At 39.2% G+C, this 19,675-nt stretch overlaps 1 protein-coding gene across 4 annotated transcripts in view; it reads left to right on the top strand.

The window, feature by feature from the left end:
* Positions 1 to 19,675, top strand: part of LOC110211635 (uncharacterized) — a 69,631-nt gene that overhangs the window by 25,409 nt on the left and 24,547 nt on the right. For 2 of the 4 annotated variants that reach the window (XM_020991085.2, XM_078146981.1), the window contains exons 6-9: positions 1,072 to 1,116; positions 6,074 to 6,142; positions 10,818 to 10,880; positions 18,954 to 19,022. In XM_020991085.2, coding sequence (XP_020846744.1) covers positions 1,072 to 1,116; positions 6,074 to 6,142; positions 10,818 to 10,880; positions 18,954 to 19,022 — 246 coding nt within the window. The remainder of the gene's footprint in view (positions 1 to 1,071; positions 1,117 to 6,073; positions 6,143 to 10,817; positions 10,881 to 18,953; positions 19,023 to 19,675) is intronic. The other 2 variants (XM_078146980.1, XM_020991088.2) reach the window with 2 other exon arrangements.

Below are 19,675 nucleotides of genomic sequence, written 5' to 3'. Positions count from 1 at the left end.
TTGCCTATTTCCTCAACTATAAAATGGGAATAATAATAGCACCTACATCCCTGGGTCATCAAAAGAATCAAGTGAAATAATATTAGCTTAGTCCCTGGCATGGTAGGCACCTAATAAAGTGCCAAAAAAAAAAGGTTTTGTTGTTCTTTTTATTGGGAATGGGATGTAGGTGGAAGAGAATGTAGAGTTTGGTTAATTTTTTTTTATTAAATTTTTTTTTTAAATCTTTAAACTACTATCCCGTGCTATTTCTTTAACTCACCACACATGCCATTTGAGAACATAGAAAATGATGCCTTTTTTAAAAAAAAATAATATGTAGAGTAATTTCACTGAAAAGGACTTCTAAGATCTCCAGGACCTCAAATTGGGCCATGTAACTCATAGCTAAAACTAAGAATAACATCACCTGGGACAAAACAGTTCATGGAAGGGTGATCCAGAGGAGAGGCCAGACATTCGGGTGGTTGTAATGGGTGGCTATGCTGTACAGGCTAGGGGAGGACCCAGGGTCAGATACAAAAGTGCCACTTACTGTAGAAACTCATTAAATGTCATCTTCTGGGCCCAGACTCCTTTTGTCACATGCTAGTTATATCTCTTATGTAAACTTGAATGTATTTCTTGACATCTCTGCTGTCTTATATCTTATCTATAAAATAAAAATGATACCCCCAAATATTCCATAGGATAGATGTGACTAATAATGTAATTCATAACATAAATAATGAATGTCAAGAAGTAGGACCGGAAGTCTAAGACAGGGCTATTATTCCCAGGGCTCTTGTACCTATCTCCCTGCTGGTAACAGTTGGTCATCAGCTGTCACTGATGGTGATAAAGAAGATGTTAAGAAGCAAGTTAAAAAAAACTTAATGGCAATTGGGGTTAAGTGAGTTGCCCAGGGTCACGCAGCTAGTAAGTGTTTGAGGCTGAATTTTTACTCAGCTCCTCCTGACTCCAGGGCCAGTGCTCTATCCACTGCACCACCTAGCTGCCCAAAGTTAGACATTTTAAACGCTGCACCACATTTTTAAAAATTGTATATGATATTTATGATCTCTTCCAAAGGGCAAAAGAGGCGACTGTGCCATTCCAAGGATAAAAGGTGACTGGGTATGTATCAACCTTCTTTATTATGATAACTGGCCCCTTAAAATGGTGAACACATCTCCTAATATTAAGATATCTGAAGTAACTGTAGAACTGATATTGCATCACATGAAAACATTCACACCATTCAAAATAAACAGAAGGTGGCCACCGGGTGATTCATTTCTTTGGCCACAGTGACTCATGAACAGAAGCAGAGGGATTATGATGTCTGTACATGCTGCCAATGTGACATACGCAGTGTAAAGTGTTTGGTGCTGAGGATACAAAGATAAGAAGCATCAGAGTACCTGATTTCAGGGAGTTTACAATGTGGTAAAGAGGAGAAGATGTATACAAGTAACTGTTCTATAAGTTAGAATGTAATTGTGGCATAGAAGTCAGAGGGCTCAATGAATAGGGAGGGCATTGGACTCATTTTTATCTAAAGCAGAGGTTCTTAATCATTTTTGTGTCTTGGACCCCTTCTTGAAATAATATTTTTTTAAAAATTGAAAGAAATGCTAATTTCTTATCTATAAAGGTTAGTAAAAATAATGATGTAATTTTTCCCTATTCAAGTTTTCCAGCCCCCTGAAATCTATCCATGGACCCCATGTTAACAGCCCTTGACCTAGAGGAATCCAGGAATGTTGCATAAAGAAAAATATGTTCGAAGACATTTTGAAAAATTAATGCTATGGCAGTAAAACTTCACCTCTCTGAAAAATTATGCAGTTATACTCATCCAAAAGACAGTCACTTTAAATGGCTGTAGTAGCTCTTCTCATTTATAGTAGTTGATCCCTGCTTATATATCCTGAAGAAGAGATAAGGGGAAGAGGAGAGCTTCCCTTGACATTTTCTGTTTTCTATTTGGAGGGGGGAGGGAAGAGTATGCAGTCAGTCACCTGAAGCCAAAAACTGGGAAGGCTGGTATCAAACAGCGGGCAACTGATTAGTTGAGCAGATAATCAGGAAAGGAAGTAGAAGGAGGTTCCATTCTCTTTTGCAACTGGGGAAGGCATATGGAAACACCCATTTGAGTTCAGCTTGGAAACTGGATTGATTTTTAATTTTTAATATGAATTAAGGGACAGCTGGGTGGCGCAATGGATAGAGCACTGACCCTGGAGTCAGGAGGATCTGAGTCCAAGTCCAACCTCAGACATTTACTAGCTGTGTGACCCTAGGCAAGTCACTTAACCCTCCAAAAAAAATTTACCTCAAAAAAAAATTCATTAAGAGAGCTAAGGCAACTCTCTAACACTAGTCATAAGTTGCAGAATGGCTACTAGTTTTCATTGTAGAGAAAGTTTCCTACTCCAATTCTGTTTCAAAAAAAAAAAAGTAAAGTTATATTTCTGATCTTAGTTTTCCAAATCTTTATGTAATGATAGCTATAAATACCTTCTTTTAAAATGGCATTTTATTTAAAGGATAACTATGCTCTATTTGGCAGCTAGGTGGCACAGTGTATAGAATGCTGAGCCTGGAGTCAGGAAGACTCATCTTCCTGAGTTCAAATCTGGCCTCAGACACTTACTAGCTGTGTGACCCTGGGCAAGTCACTTAAGCCTATTTGCCTCAGTTTCATCATCTGTAAAATGAGCTGGAGAAGGAAATGTCAAACCACTTCAATATCTTTGCCAAGAAAACCCTAAACAGGGTCGTGAAGAATGAGACGTAACTGAACAACAACTACAGTACTCTGGCCTTCTAAAATTAAATGTGGGATTCTAAGAAAATTTTAAAAGACTTGTTTGGAGGCAGCTAGGTGGATAGAGTGCTGGCCCTGAAGTCAGGAGGACCTGAGTTCAAATCCAGCCTCAGACACTTGACATTTACTAGCTGTGTGACCCTGGGCAAGTCATTTAACCCCGTTGCCTAGCCAAAATAAAAAAGACTTGTTTGCTTCCATAAGGCTTACAAATGACTTAAGCATCTTGAGTTCACTTGCTTGAATGAGTGACAGCACAACAGCTGTCAATTACTCTGGCTGAGAACACAAGATCACTATCTCATAGGTCTTTAACACCCAAAAAAAACTAATAAAGCTTATTTATTTACTTTTTCTTTTTTTTAGGTAATTGGGGTTAAGTGACTTGCCCAGGCTCACACAGCTAGTAAGCGTTAAGTGTTTAGTCAGAGGTCAGATTTGAACTCAGCTCCTCCTGACTTCAGGGTCGGTGCTCTATCCACTATGCCACCTAGCTGCCCCAATAAAGCTTATTTTTAAACATATGTTAGATGTTTTAAATATAATAGAAGACATTATAACACAACTAATTATTTAATGGTTTGGATAGAACTCTTGTCAACTCATGCACAACAAAAAAGTAGCTATCTACTTTAAATAACACAGCTTGTATATTTTTAGGGAAAGTTCTCCTCAGTGCCACACCCCCAACTTAGATTGGGAGTTCTTAACCCTTTTTCTGTCCTGGCCTCCTTGGGAAGTCTGGTGAAGTCTATAAATCCTTTCTCAGAATGATGTTTTTAAATGCAGAAAAAAAATGTGAGATTACAAAGGAAGCCAATTACATTAAAATATAACTATTAAAATGTTAAACCAAATTCATAGACAACAATTTAAGAACACTTGCCTTCAATTTTTTTTCACAAGCTATTTGCCTGACAACAGCTGTATTCTCTTTATTTGACCCGCAGGGTTGAGAGGGTCCATTTGATCAAAAAGGACTACAGATAGAAAAGAAAATAAATATGTTTGCTTTTTTCTGATCATGAAGGGGAAAGGAAAGGTTTGAGTAATAATAGCTTAAATTTGTATAGTATTTTACAGTTTCTGAACACTTTCACATGTTGTCTCTCCTTTGGTCCTCTCAACAATCTGTGGGCAGGAACTCCATGAGAATGGCAGAGCAGGAAGCAGAGCAATAGCTAATGTTTTTTCCTGATTATGAAATGCAAATGAACCAGCAGTCTAGCAATTTAAAACTCTGTTGGGCACAAAAGCATTTGCCATACACCACTTGCAATCAGCTCGCTCAGACCCATGCTATACACCAACAGCATATTATTGGATGAAATTTTGCTTAACTCAATTTACCTGCATAATAGTCCAGATCTGTAATTTGGAAATATGGATTTCACTACTCATACAACGTTGACAATCCATAGCAAACCAGGCCTATAGGATCATATGACCTACTAGAGACTTCAGAATCTAACTTGGGGGAGATTGGTGGCCTTTCCTACCACCTTCCTGCCAGTCAAGAATAACAACAGTAATAAACTGTTAGCTGTGTATACCCACAAATAGTAACTAAAGCTCTTGTTTCATGTGCACTTCCTGAGTCGAGGAAGACTTGGATTGAAATCTAGCCCTTGGCACTTATTAACTATGTGACAAGAGAGAGATTATTTCTCCTCTCTGAGCCTCAGTTTCCTCATCTGTAAAACATGGATGGTAATAACTGTAGTTCCTACCTCACAGGGTTGTTGGGAGTCTCAAATGAGATATTGTTCGTAAATCACAACACACTTTGAAGTGCACTAAGTGATATGTTTCAGTGGCTCCCTATCACCTTCAAAATCAAAAATAAAACCCTTTGTTTAGACCTCCATAAGCTGGTGCCCTCTTAAATTTCCAATTTCTCTTATACTTACCCACCATAGTTTTTCCTCAATTCAGTGACATTGGCCTCTTTGCCATTCCTCAAAGAAGATACTCCCTCTCCCAACTCCCAGCATTTTTGCTGGCTATCCTCCCACATCTGGAATTTTCTCCCTCCTCATCTCCACCTCCTGGCTTTCCTGGCTTCCTTAAGTCCCAGCTAAAATCCTGCCTTCTTTATGAAGTCTTTGTCCTTAATGCTAGTATCTTCCCTCTATTGATTATCTCCAATTTATCCTGTCTCTATCTTGTTTTTACATAGTTGTTTGCATATTGTCTCCCCCATTAGACTGTGAACTCCTTGAAAGAAGGGTTGGTCTTTTTTGCCTTTTTTTTTTATCTCCAGTGTGTTGCCTACTGTGTGCACAGTGGCTGACACATAGTAGGCACTTAACAAATTCTTGTTGACTGACACATACAAACAGAGGAAACATGCAAATAACTTACCCTCTAAGTACAGGCAACTCTGTAAAAACTTCAAGTTATAGATAATTGATCATCTGTGCTGACGAAAGGGCTTTCCATGCTATGAATAGCCTACACTGTTAAAATAATAGGTTGGGATGAAAATATCCATTCTATGTGTTTTCCCTCCTTATGCTTCATCTCCTTTATTTTTCTTCTTTTTTAATAACTAATATTCAACAAGATAATTCTAGTTTAGCTATCTAAAAATTATGTGTAGATTTTTATTGAAGGTCTATAAAAATGGATTAGATAATCTTCTCAAAAAACTGATTCACCTGCCTACATCCAGTTTTGACTATATCAAAATAGTGAGCTAGGTGATCTTTCAGACCATGTTTTCAATGCTAAATTTTAAAGAAAATATATCTGAACATATAAATAAATGTATCTAACTACATGGATCATGTACCATTAAAAATATTACCAGATTTAATGCAGTCTAAATCAAATTTAAAATACATTGGCTATTGAAGTCTGAGATACTTTTCAAACATTTCCTCAGTTACTCAGACTTCACATTGAGAGAAATGTCTCCTACTCCCCCCAGGTGAAAAAATAATCCATCCCTGTAATCCTTTCCTTTCATTTTAGCCTCAGATTTTTTCAAATGACTTCCTATGTATCAATAAAGTGGAAAAAGATTTGGTGGTTGTCAAAGTGAGCCACGAATTGTCCAAGGTCACACATTAGTTAGTAAGAGAGCCGGGACTACAGCCCAGGTTTCTCAACTCTATCCAAGTTTTATAATTCACCCTAGTAATTCTACTTTAATAAATCATAAGAAGGTATGAATGTACAAAGAAATATCACCAAATTAAATGTTTAAAAACTGTTTTTTTGACAAAATTGCAAGATGTTTTTATTTTATTTTTCCAGGGATCTCAGGGACATCAAATTGACCAAGGAGAAAGAGGTCCTCCAAAAAAAGAACTCCCTCAAACAAAGGTAATAGGTTATTTTTAAAATAGTAAAGAGCTGGTTTGATTATTGATTAACATCTTTATCATTTGAGTAATAAGAAAGCTGGGATTCCGTATATATTTTGGAATTTTTAGGAGAACAATAGGATCATGGCATCACAGGCGCAGAGCTGGACAGAATTCTCATTTCTATCCAAGGGGAATAAAAGCCTTCCCATTCAGAGTTTCTTGTCTTCTATTATACAGATGCATAAGTAGATGCACATAATAGAGCCATAATGCAGATGTGATATGCAAATACAAGCTTCTCATTTTCGATTACTTTGGCTGCAAAATTCTGTGCTTTGCCAGCTGTGCCTCTGCTGTGGCAGTGCTCATTAGGTACTAACAAAATTGTGCTTGGCAAAGTCATATTACTGGGTGAATGTCTTCCTCTGTTATGAGCCTTAACACTTTCCAATTCAGTTGTAAGACACTAAATACACTTTTTGAAAAAAGTAAACAAAGAACTTTCAATGCATGCCCACAACCTGTATAAAACAAAATTCCCAAAAGGCTGAGCTAGGTTGGAAATAAAAGCAATGTGCAGAAGATATTCAAACATTTCACTCTAATATTTGCCATATCTCAGTAATTTATGACTCACAAGTAGCAGAGGGCATTTTATTTGGTAATTTCTATTTGTATGAAACTTGATTTCATTAACGCAAGGAACTTCTGATATAGAAATGTCTTTTACTGGTGCAGACCAGCAATTCATCAGTAAATAATGATCCTAGAAAGACATCTGGAACACCTGGAGGTTAAGTGACTGTCCAACATTCAAATAACTAGTATATGTCAGAGTCAAAATTTGAACCCAGGTCTTCAAGTCTGGCCTTCTAATCTAGTACTCCTTGCTGCCTCTCACTTTTAATGTGTATATAGTCTAATACAGTTAGTATTCTTTATTCTATTCATCCTTTTTTTTCGTTCTAGTTCATGGTCCCCAATGCTTCCATTCACTAAGAAAATGACCTTGTATAAACACATAGATGATCATATAATAGATCAGAAGTTCTTATTCTGGGATTCATGGACTAAGGGGTCTATGGATAGATTTCAGGGAGTCTATGAACTTGAATGGGAAAAAAAATTACATCATTACTTTCACTGACATCTAACTGAAATTTAGCATTTTGTTCCATGACTTACAGTAACAAAACAGGGTTGTGTATTCTTCACCAAAAGAGTCCATGACAAAAAAAAAAAAGATAGTTACCCCTGTCACAGATATAGAGCTGAAAGAGGTTCTAGAGAACATCTCATCCAACCCCTTAATTTTATGGATAAGGAAACTAAGGCCCAGAGAGGTGTGACTTTGCCAAGGTCACACAGGTAGCAAATGGGAAACCTAGGATTTGAACCCAGACTCCATGATTCCAAATCCAACACTCTTGCCATTACCTCCATAGTAGTTTGTAAAGGAATTTATAAAGTAATTTAGCTATGTCTACTTTTTTGTTGTTGTTGTTCAGTCATTTCCAATTCTTCATGATACCATTTAGGGTTTTCTTGGCAAAGATATTGGAGTGGTTTGCCATTTCCTTCTCCAGCTCATTTTACAGATAAGGAAACTGAAGGAAACAAGGTCAAGTGACTGAGGCCAGATTTGAACTCAGGAAGATGAGCTATCCTGACTCTAGACCCAATACTCTATCCAATGGGCCACCTAGCTGCCCTATGTCTGCCAAGGCAGAAATTGAATAGTTACTGACATTTTCAGTCAAGATCATTGTATGTTTTGGGGAATGGGAGAAATTTCCTGAATGACAGGTTCCAAATCTAAAAGGAAACTTCATTAAAGAATGGATCTGAATGAAATCAGCCTCAAGAAAGCTTGTAATTCTTACTTTCATCATTCTTAGAATCCATTGCCAAGATATGTTAGCACTAAGGTTTACTAACATCATGTATGTACCTTAGTAGCTAAATTTGTTCATCTAATTTATGTTTAAATCTAATTTATTAAAAAGGCTTGTACTGATAAAAACATAAACATCTATAGCTTGAAATGCCAATTGATTTACTATAATGAGATATAAAAACTACTTGTAGCCTGCACAAAAGCAAATATATTCCTGTTTTATAATAGAAACATTTGTTTCCACTACAAGATGTCACCCTGGGCTTCTTATGAAGTTCAATAGAGTGCCAGGAAGTCCTAGTTAGATTATATCTGTCTCACAATGGTGGCCTTGGAAGTTGCGCCTGACAGATCACTAGGTTCTAAAACAGTCCTCTTTTTCATACAGAACTGAATGGTGCCCATATTTGTGGTCACTCATGACTCAATTTTGGTCCATTAAAGTTTTTGGTCCATTTAAGTCAGAGAATTAATGGATGGCAGTCTCTTTATTCACAGGAGAAGAGCAGATTCACCATTTTATCTCAGGATCTTTTCTCCATTGGTTAGGCAATGACTCATCTTTAACTGCTTGACTCTTTCCAACAACCTATAGCCATATTTAAATGAGGATATGCAATTAGAAAAGTGTTCTACAACTCTGAGTTGGCCAGCATCATGGACTGCTTGAAGGAATACAAGCAGGGTTTTTGTTCCACATAAATTATCAATATTCTGGATCATATCAAACCAAGGATGATTAAATATATATATATATATATATATGTATATATACATACGTACATACATATACATATGCATATATATACATACACACACACACACACACACACATATATATATATACACACACACACACACACACAAAATAAAGGACCTTAAATAAAGCAACCATACTTGGCACCATAACTATTCTGCTCCTAGATACTCTGTATCAGAGAAGAGTTACTCCGTGAGTTAGGAAATACAGGAAATAAGCCATCTCTAGATTTTGTACCTGTTGCAGGAATTTTCTGTTTTTGGCCTCCACTCTTACCTCAATGTCAACCACCCCTGAAGCTAATAACTCTCTAACACTTGGGACTAGACCTGAGTACTGTGTTTTACAGTAGCTTAAACCAGTGAGATTTCTTTAAAGAGTAGCTTCTAGATCCTTGCATAGAAACCCTGTTGTCTCCTCCAACTACCAGCCTATTTCTTCATCTCTTTTCTCAGCCCAACTTCATAAATAAGTGTTCTATGCTCAACATCCCACTTCCTCACCAAACACTTTTATCCTTAACTAATGCCTGCAATCTCTTTTGGAATCCTACCACTCTACTGAAACTATACTCTCAAAAATCACAAATGGCTTCCTAATCAACAAATTCAATGATCCTTTCCCAGTCTTCATCAACCTTTATACAGCATTTGACACTATTGATCAAAGTCCTCCAATTTGAGACATTCCACCTTTGACTTCTGTGGCACTATACTCTTCTGAATCAATTCAGTTCAAAATGCATTTGAAGGAAGTTGATCAGGATGGGACCAGGAATTCGAGGTCTAGAAATTCTCCTCTGAAACCACATAGATGATAACACATGCAATTTTTATATCTACCACACTCTGATCTGCCCTGAGAAAAAAAAAAAAGGCCAAACCTTCAATTAAAGACTCCCTTTTATAGTCCAGCACAAATTATCTGACTTCTAATCAAGTGTTTTTTCTATCACACTATGTTGCATCTTTACAACAGTAGGCATGCAATAAATATTTGTTGCATCAATGAATGAATAAATGAAACTAGTTTAAGCCAAAATCCACTCACTACAGCCAACGTATGCCCGTACCAAGAACACAACATATGAATCCCTATAAACGTTCTATTGGTCTCTTCTCCTCCAAATGGAGTGAATTTCTAGGCACATATAAGACATCTCTGTATATGCTCATACAGAAAAGAGATCATTGTTTTCCATGGAAAACCAGGAAGACTTTCCCACAAACACTTTCACCTTCAGAGAATGGAAACCTGGGCTACGTGCAACATTAATGAAAATTAGTACAGATATGAGGAGGCTGTTCAGCCAGGAAGAAAGTACCTTTCTCTCATTGTCTCGAGCTGGAAAATTTAAAATCAAGAGAAAACCGTTTATGTCATTGCCATCATTTCTTCCTTTAATATGTATCATTTGTGGTCCAGAAGCTTTAGTGACTCTGCTGAACCAAACACAGGGCTGCGGGCTACCATTGTTAAATAAATGTGACTTGGTCATGCAGGGAGACGCCAGCTTTGAGGGGTTGAAAGGACCTCATGGGCAGCCACGGATTGGCATGAAGTGGGGGAAAGGTGGGCTATAAATCCATCAGTTCCCTAACAAAGTATAAGTGATTTTATACACTGTCAAGATCAATTTGGGCTTACAAAAGATGCAGTGAGGCAAAATTTATTTGGGGTTTACAATAGCAACCAAAAAGGTCTGTGTTTTATGGATGGATTTACGACCAATAAGATGTCCAAAACCATTCTGTTTCCTCTTCATAAGAAAACATGCGTTGAAACTAAAAATGATTGATTCTGTTGGGAAAATCCTGAGTTCTGAAGTGAAAGGAGATCAAAGCAATCTGTTGGAGTGGCCATGTTTGTGTGTCTTAGACGAAGAACCAGGTTCTGAGATAAAATTTGTAAAGGGCTTATTAGCACAGTGCCTGGCATATAGTAGTCACTCTATAAATGCTTATTCCTTCCTTTCTCATAAAGGACTTTTCTTCTGTCAGAGGGGATAAATAATAGTTATATCTGCTCTTGCAGAGTGAAGTTGGACCCCAACATCCACCTTCCAGCTTTCCTGATGCTGGGATCCACAGAGAGAAGGTACTGTTCTCCTCTCATTGTCTAGAGGTTCTTCTCATTGAGGGAAGGAGGGCAGAAGAAAGAGCATTTACCTTTTGAAAAGTTAATTCATTTAAAAATTGTTAGAGGCAGTAGGACAAAAAGATCCACCTGGCTCCCAGGATGCTATGGGGCAAAGGCTCCCAGTCTTGTAAAGATAAAGATTGTCTACTACCACAATTGGTCCCAACTTGAATATGTAAATTGCTTTTTATAAGGTTACTCTCAACACTGAAATAGGTTAGTTCATATGATAGAAATATGCACACTATACATGTTTGAATGTAGCATATAGAAGGTAGAGCAAATACTACTGCCACCCACCAGACTATGGCCAAGTTTCTACATTTTTAGTACCACCTAAGCACCCAGAATAGCTTCATACCCCCAACAAGAGATTCATTTTGATAAGATCATAGATGAAAAGCTGGAAGGGACTTCAGGGACCATCTAGTCAAGTTCCTTCATTTTTTAATAGAGGAAACTTCAGCCAGGGAAAGGTAAGAAGGTCACACAGTTAATAAGCTTCGGCTTCATATCCTCAGCCACCTCTCTGCGGTCTTCCATCCCCTGCAGACTTTCCAGGTCAGCAAATCTGACCTCTGTCATCAACTTCCTCCTATTACAGGAGTTTTAAGAATTGTACATAGACACGATATTACATCAGCGTAAAAAACAGCAGCAAAACAAAGTACATGAGGTCTGACAGGAAAGGTGACTTTTTTACTCCTTCTTGGAATGGGTGAAACAATTTGTTCCAATGGCCATGAAGGCAATTGAAGCAGGTGCTGTGAAACACTTAGAACTTGGTCAGATATTGAAGACCCCAAGGTAACCCACTGCATCCCAGGCCATTGCCAGTCACCTTGAATTTTGTCCTGCCACTGGACTTCAATGACTCTGGAAGAGAGAGTGAGGCTGACGGACGTTGTACAATTCTGCCTCACTTAAATCCAATTCACACACAAGTCAAGACATCCCCTACGATGTCATTGGTCTTCTTCAAAAATGAAGGATGAACAACACTGTGGCATAGTGGATAGAGTATTAGGATTGGAGTCAGGAAGAACTGGGTTCAAATCCTACTTCTGTCATGAGCTGTGTAACCCTGGGCAAGTAACTCAATCTCTCTGTTCCTCAAGCAACTTCTTCTAGGATCATAGATTTAGATCTGGAAAGAATTTTGAGATGTATTCTAGTTCATATGCCTCATTTTACAATAAGGAAACTAAGGTGATTTGACCAAAGTCAGATAGGTAGCCAGTGGCAAAGCTAAGGCTCATCTGTTAAGCCATAGATATATTGAATTTGCCTGGTAGAGGGAGTTATCATACTGAGAATTACGCCACAAGGAGGAAACCACAGCTCCTTTGTAGATTCACATAATTGTCCATAGCAGCATACAGAAGGGAGAGCAACTTATGTTCCAGAGCAAGAAGGGGAAGAATTCTTCCCCCCCCCTCCAATTTTTTTCATCCATTGTTCCTAGCAGTCATGGAGAGGAAAATACCACTAGTAAATGTGGGGTGCACCCACAACTGCTTGAATAAGTAAAAATAGCTGTGTAGAATTACCAGCTGGAGACCTAACTACGCTCTGGATCATCCCTGCTTTCATTAGTGCATGGTCCCAGGGTGAGGTAGCTATTTCAGGACATAGATGAAGGCATTATTTTCTCACTCATAAAGGAATGAAAGATGCCAAGCATCTCCCACTATGTTTCTTTACAGGCAAAGAAGCCCAGAGGGTCACTGAGTACCAGCTGAGTCCCTTACATGACAGTTATCCCAGCTCACAAGCTTGCTAGGAGATGAACCAGATTAGAAATATTCAAAGTATATCTAAAAATAAAGCAACTAGTTTTTACAGCTTGTAGGTTTGTTTGGGGTTTTTTGTAGCAATTTTTACTTTCTTCGTGCATTTTCACATGCTTTTTTGCAGCTTTCCAACTGTATTAGAAGGTACTAGATAGATACCAAATTATCTTCATTCCTGCTCAGTTTTTTTTTTTTAAAACTGTCCATTCTCATTAAGAATTTCTAGTCAGAAACCCAGCATAATATTATTAGGCTTGCTTTGCAACTCCTTTAGGGAAGGGAGCTACCTGGGAAGCATATATCATTGTTATCCTCATGTCTAAATGATTTATTATTACAGTCTTAAGAAATTTTCAGTGTCACCAATTTCACTTGTTCTCTATTAAAGCCAGGGGCATGAATTCTGTCCTCAGACATGTCTTGGTTTGTTAATGTAGTTGTACCCAGGTGACTGCAGGGAAAAAAAACTACTAGAATTATTCCTATTTCCTAACCCTGTGTAGATGTCACCTACTTTATGCCAGTAATTTTACATTTTCTTTGTTATTCACTTCCCCTAGACTACCTTTTGAAAGACCCAAATCCAAATTCCAGCCATCATAAACCTGACTGGATGGTCAGGGCTGGTCACCGAAGTAGGCAGTCCCCGAGATGTTAGTTGGGCCTCCAGGAGCCAGAGGCACATAAGGGCCTTCACCTCTGGGACTCTAAGCCAGCACCAGAGGTCGAGTTTCTGAGAGCTAGATGCAAGTAAGCATCCTTGACTCTTCCTTCTCCCTCACTCCCCAGGCCCCATATCTTATCCATTGCTGAGAATCATTGATCCTACCTTCACTGCATCTCTCACATCTATCTTCTCTCCAGTCACACAGACACCATCTTGGTTCAGGACTTCCTCACCTTCCAAGAGGACTATTGCAATAATCTCTTCATTTGTCTCCCTGCTTCTAGTCTTTGATTCTCCAATCTCTCCTCCCCACAAAGCTGCCAAAGACATCATTTCTAGCTCTAGAATCTATTGTCTCTAGGATAAGATAAACTTAGCTTGGCATTCAATACTTTTCACAGTCTGGTTCCAGGTTTATTTCACCTTCCTTCCCTTTGTGTATTCTCCATTCCAGCCAAACTTGCTTCATTGCTCCTTTCAGAACTTGGCATTCTATTTCCCTCCCTCCAGACCTTCGCATAGGCTGTCCTACATTCCTGGAATGCACTCCTTCCCCACCTCTGCCTGTTAGAATTCTTTGTTTCTTTCAAGGTCCAACTCAGGCACCATGCCTCCTCAACCAATCAGTTAATAAGCATTTATTAAGCATTTACTATGTGTCAGGCATGGTGCTAGGCACTGGGAACACAAAGAAAAAGTGAAAGCAGTCACTGTCCCTAAGGAGTCTGCTCTCTAATGGAAAAGACAGTGTGAACTTATGAAAGTACAGACAAGATAAACATAAAGTAGATACAAGGTTACATTAGTGGAGAAGGCATTAGCAGCCCAAAGGACCTGGAAAGACTTTCTGCAAGAAGGTGACATTTGAACTGTGCCTTGAAAGAAGGTAGAGGGGCAGCTAGGTGGACATTGGATAGAACACTAGACCTGGAGTCAGGAGGACCTGAGTTCAAATCCAGTCTCAGGAGCTATGTGACCTTGGACAAGTCACTTAACCCTGATTGCCTCCAAAAAAAAGAAAGAAAAGTAGAAATGCGGTAGAAGATATAGAAGTGAGGAGGGAGGGCATTCCAGGCATGGAGGATAACAGCCAAAAGCATGGAGGTTAACAATGGAATGGTGTGTGGGGAGAATAGCAAATAGGCCATAGTGCATAGAAGGGAATGACTTTTAAGAAGAGTGGAAAGATGAGGAGGGAACAATTTGTGAAGAGTTTCAAGTGTCAAACGGAGCAGTTTGGTCATTCAGAATCATAGGGAACAAGGGGAGTTTATTGAGGTGGGGGCAAGGGGTGTGACATGGTCAGACCTGCACTTTAGGAAAATCACGTTGGCAGCTCTACAAAGGATGAATTGGAGTGGGGGGGAGACTTGAGACGGGAAGACCAGTTAGGAGATCATTGCAATAGTCCTTTATGAGGGCCTGAACTTAGAGAGAAGGCAGTGTTAGTGTTAAGGAAGAAACAAGAGAGTTGTTATGGAAATAAAAAAGACAAGATTTGGCAAATGTCTAGATATGTTGGGGGAGGGAACAAGCACTTATTAAGCACCTACTACATGCCAGGCACAGGACTAAATGTTTTACAAATATGATTTCATTTGGTCCTCACAACAACTCTGGGAGGTACGTACTCTTTTTACTCCCTTTTTATAATTAAGAAAACCGATGAAGACAGAAATTAAGGGACTTTTCCAAGGTCATACAACTAGTAAGTGTCTGAGGCCATATTTGAACTCAGATCTTCCTTAGTCCAGGCCATATGCTCCATCCAGTGTAGCACCTGCCTATGTTGAATGAGTAATAGTGAGAAGCAAAGGATGAAGTTGTATTTAGGGGAAAATATAATTAGTTCTGTTTTGAACATGTTGAGTTTGAGATGCCTACAGCAATCCAGTCCAAAATGTCTGCTAGGCAATTGGTGACGAGTGGGTCTAGAGCTCAGGAGAAAGATTAGAGCAGGATGTATAGATGTGGAAGTCATATGGATAATTGGGCCCATGGGTGTTGATGAGTTCAGTGAGAGGATAGAGATAGAGAAAAGGAGAGGGCTCAGGAGAGAGTCCTGGGGTATACCCTGGTTAGTGGGCTTGTCATGGATGAAGATTCAGCAAAGTAGACCAAGAAGGAATGGTAAGATAGTAGGAAGGAAACTAACAAAGAGTACTGCCATGAAAAGGGAAGAGAAAAAAGAAATGATTGACTTCTGCTATAAGAAATTTTTTCCCCAACTGACCCAGCTGTTAATAATTATTCCCTTCTCAAATTGTGGGGTTTTTTACTTATCTGTATACTTGTTCTATCCCCTAGTAGAATAATAGCTAACATTTATATAAAACTTCAAGATTCACAAAGCACTTTATAAATATTCTCATTTTTTCACAACAACCCTATGAGGTGAGTGCTATTATTACCCCCATTTTACAGAGAAGGAAACTGAGGCAGACAGAAATTAAACACCCTTAAGTTAAGTTGCCCATGGTCACACAGCTAGTCTGAGACTGGACTTGAACTCAGGTCTTTCTCACCCAGGTCTAGTGTTCCATTCACTGCATCACCTACCTGTCTCCATAGAGTGTAAGCTTCCCGAGAACATAAGCTGTTTTTCATTTTGTCTTTGAATCCACGTGCTTTGCACAGTGCCCTGAATGTAGCAGGTGCCTTAATAAAAAAAAAAATTGTTGATCTGAATTGAATTGATTAGCGGTCAGCCCAGGCACAAGTTGGCCTCAGGAAGGACCTGAGTCAGAGACAGTTAAAGTCAGAAAGACAAGTTACCAGCCAGGATAGCTCCAGAGAAGAAAGTGAGACTGGTGACCTTGCGCAGCCCTCCCTCACTCAAATCCAATTCATTTGCATGTCATGGCATCACCTCCCTGATGTCATGGTCCTCAACGAGAGGCAATAGGTCAGGTGAGGGATAGAAGAATTTCTGCTCTAGCCCACAGGCTACTGGGTATTGACTTTGCCCTTGGTAGTTTTCCAAATTGAGGGCTTTGAGGAGAGGCAGCACAGTATCCTCAAAAACTCCCTAGAAGAAGTAAGTGAAAGGTCCTCCCTTCCTACCAGGCCTAACAGTCTTATCTGCCCCCTTAGAGGAATATTATGGTTATAAAAATGACTAAGCCAGAAAGGGCCTCACCCACACCTATGTATTTTTGTCGGGGGCAAGGAGGAGGTGGGTTCCCAGATCTATGATTTCTTCTGTATGATGAGCTCCCAGTAAGTAAAGTCCCCCTACAAATGCATATCAGTAATTATTCTGCAACTTGACTCTTAGAAAGTTGCCTAAGTCACCAAGAGGTTAAATAACTTGCCCAGAACCAATAGGATGTATCAGAATAGGACTTGAATACAGGTCATCCTGACTTCACAGATAGCCTTCTATCTACTCTCCCACATTGCCTCACTCATCTAGGTCTGTGGGGAACCCTCCTCATTTCACCTTTTCCAATTCTAAGAGCTCTTTTCTATCAGAGGAACTAACTAGGGGGTTCCCAAGTGGTAATCAAGTCCCCAGAAGATCCCACCATCATGGGGAGGAGGGAAGAGCATGCTTCTTTTCCTCCTCATGATCAGATTAATTTCCTCCCAGAATTCTCTCTCTTTCTCCCTCCCTCTCCCTCTCTTTCTCTTTCTCCTCCTCTCCTCTTCCTCTCTTTCTCTCCCCCCTCTTTATCTCTCTCTTCTACCTCCCTCCTTCCTCTCTTTTTTCTCTCTCCAACTCTCTCTATCTCTCCCTCTCTCTGTCTTTGTCTTTCCCTCTTGCTCTCTTTCTCTCCCTCTCTCTATCTCCTTCCTCCCCCTTCTGACCAGAGATAGGAGCCCATTTCTACGTAAACACATTTCTTTCTAACTTAGATATTTGATTCATTTGTTCACTCAAGTATTGAACAAGTTTTTAGTACACACCCACTACATACAAAGCATACTATGAGCTGAGGGAGGAACCTAATAAATATCAAATATGATTCCCTCCTTAAAGAAAAAGCTCAACTTTGTTTAATGCTTTAAAGTTGACAAAGCACCTTTCCCACACCAAACCTGTGAGATAGTAGATGTGATAGTGAGATTACAGATGCGGTTGCCCAAGTAAAATATGAGCATTTGTGTGACTTGCCTGGATAAGAGAGGAAGTAGGGGAGACAGTCGTCCCTATCTGGCAGAAAGCATAGCATGAAGATGAGACAATCAGTGGTCTTAAGTATCTTAAGAGACCACTTCTGCAAGATTTGCAAGTTTGCACCTAACTGTAGATGTATTTTTGATTAACATAAAACAAATCAAACAGGCTCTTTTACTTCTAACACAGTACTGTACAAGTCATTTAATCTTCATTTTGCCTGTAAAGACACTGAGGCCCTAAAAGACTGAGTGACTTGCCAAAGTTCATACAGCCAGGAAGTGATGGTTTCTAAGCCAATCACCTAAATCCAAATCCAGGGCTCCTTTACTAGGTCAGAGAAGGATTAAAAAACAGCTTATCTAGCCCCGGCTAGCTGATACCTGAAACTGCGCTTTCTACACAAAGTCCGCAAACCTCAGTCCTTGACCCCTGTCTTACATGCTTGCACGGTCATATGGAGAGTATACTTAGTAAAGGCACATACAGAGCTAAAAGGTTAGCAGGTTCATCTCCAGAAAACAGCAGATGGCCATGCTGGCCTTTTCCCCACAGTCACAGCCTAAGTTGATTTTTACAAAATTTTGTTTATTTCCGTGTGGATCAATCAATAAGCATTTATTAAGTGCCAAGCACTGGACTAGGAACTGGGGATACAAATACAGAAATGAAATAATCTCTGCCTCCAAGGAAATTATATTCTATTGCAGGAGGAGGGAAGGGTAGAAAATATATGCATATGTAGATAAATACAAATATAAACAAAAAATATATTTTTACGTGACTTCATATGTATAATGAATATTGTATTTCTTGCCTTCTGGATGGGACGAATGGGGGAGTAGAGGAAAGGAGAGAATTTGGAAAATAAATGTTAAAAAATTAAAAGCAAAAAATATCTGTATATATGTGTATATATATATATGCACTTATATGTATGTTTGTGTATATATACTTATATGTGTGTGTGTGTGTGTGTGTGTGTGTGTGTGTGTGTGTGTGTGTGTGTGTGTATACACACACAGGGCAACTAGGTGGCACAGTGGATAGAACTCTGGCCTTGGAATCAGAAAGACTCATCTTCATGAGTTCAACTCTGGCTTCAGATATTTACTATCTGTATGACTCTAAGTAAGTCACTTAACCCTGGTTGCCACAGTTCCTCATCTGTAAAATGAGCTGGAGAAGGAAATGGCAAACCACTCCAGTATCTTTGCCGAGAAAACCCCAAATGGGGTCGCAAAGAGCTGGACGTGACTGAAACAACTCAACAACAATTTATAGATACAGTTCTATCTCTCTCTGTCTCTGTCTCTGTCTCTCTCTCTCTCTCTCTCTCTCTCTCTCTCTCTCTCTCTCTCTCTCTGTCTCACCATTATATATGCTTTAAAGTACAGCTGCCAGATCGGGCTTTTTTTTAGTATTTTTGAAAGGCTTTTTTTTTCCTATAGGGTGATCAAGGTTTACCAGGAGAAATAGCAGTAACTGGACAAAAAAGGATTCAAGGAATCCATCAGAAGGTATAGAATCCTAGTGGTTACATTAGAGTCACTCTGGAAGACACCTAGGCTCATTGGGGGGAAGAACAACGTCTCGGGGTGGAGGGGTTTATTTATTAACAATGACCTCAGATTTGCCAGATAAAGCTTCATCAAGTAGTATTGATGAAGAAAAGATAGATACTCCTGCCTTCATATAGAAAATGGAAACCAACTTTCTTTACTATAACAGGTGTGTGATTTTGAAAGTTGGCCAGGGGGTGTCACTATTGTTCCAGGGAATTAGCCAGAACACACAATAAATATTCAGAAGCCTGGGAGTAAATTGGGGGCCTGGGGATTTTTAAATGAATTTAACTCTGAACATAAGGTATCATATCAGAAATTCCATTAAATGAGCTAGCCCTATGATACCGCAGAGCTTCCCCAGAAAAATTAAGAGAGAAGTGATAGAGTGAGGTCATTTCACTCCAGCTCTAACACCCACGGAATTAAGAGAGAGAGGGAAGTTACAGGCCTTCTTGTCCAACCTGTACCTAAACAGGAATCCCCTGTAAAAGACCACACTGTGATTATCAGAAGGGCTGCTCAGCATTTATTTCTCATAGTTGTGCACCTGTGGAATTCCTTCTTTCTTCAGAGCAAGGCAAGAATGAACATCAATGACATTTATA

This window comes from Phascolarctos cinereus, unplaced genomic scaffold (genome assembly GCF_003287225.1).
Source record: "Phascolarctos cinereus isolate Bilbo 61053 unplaced genomic scaffold, phaCin_HiC Scaffold_726;HRSCAF=1367, whole genome shotgun sequence".
NCBI classification, from domain to species: Eukaryota; Metazoa; Chordata; class Mammalia; order Diprotodontia; family Phascolarctidae; genus Phascolarctos; species Phascolarctos cinereus.
This window is presented reverse-complemented; position numbering and strand designations above follow the sequence as displayed.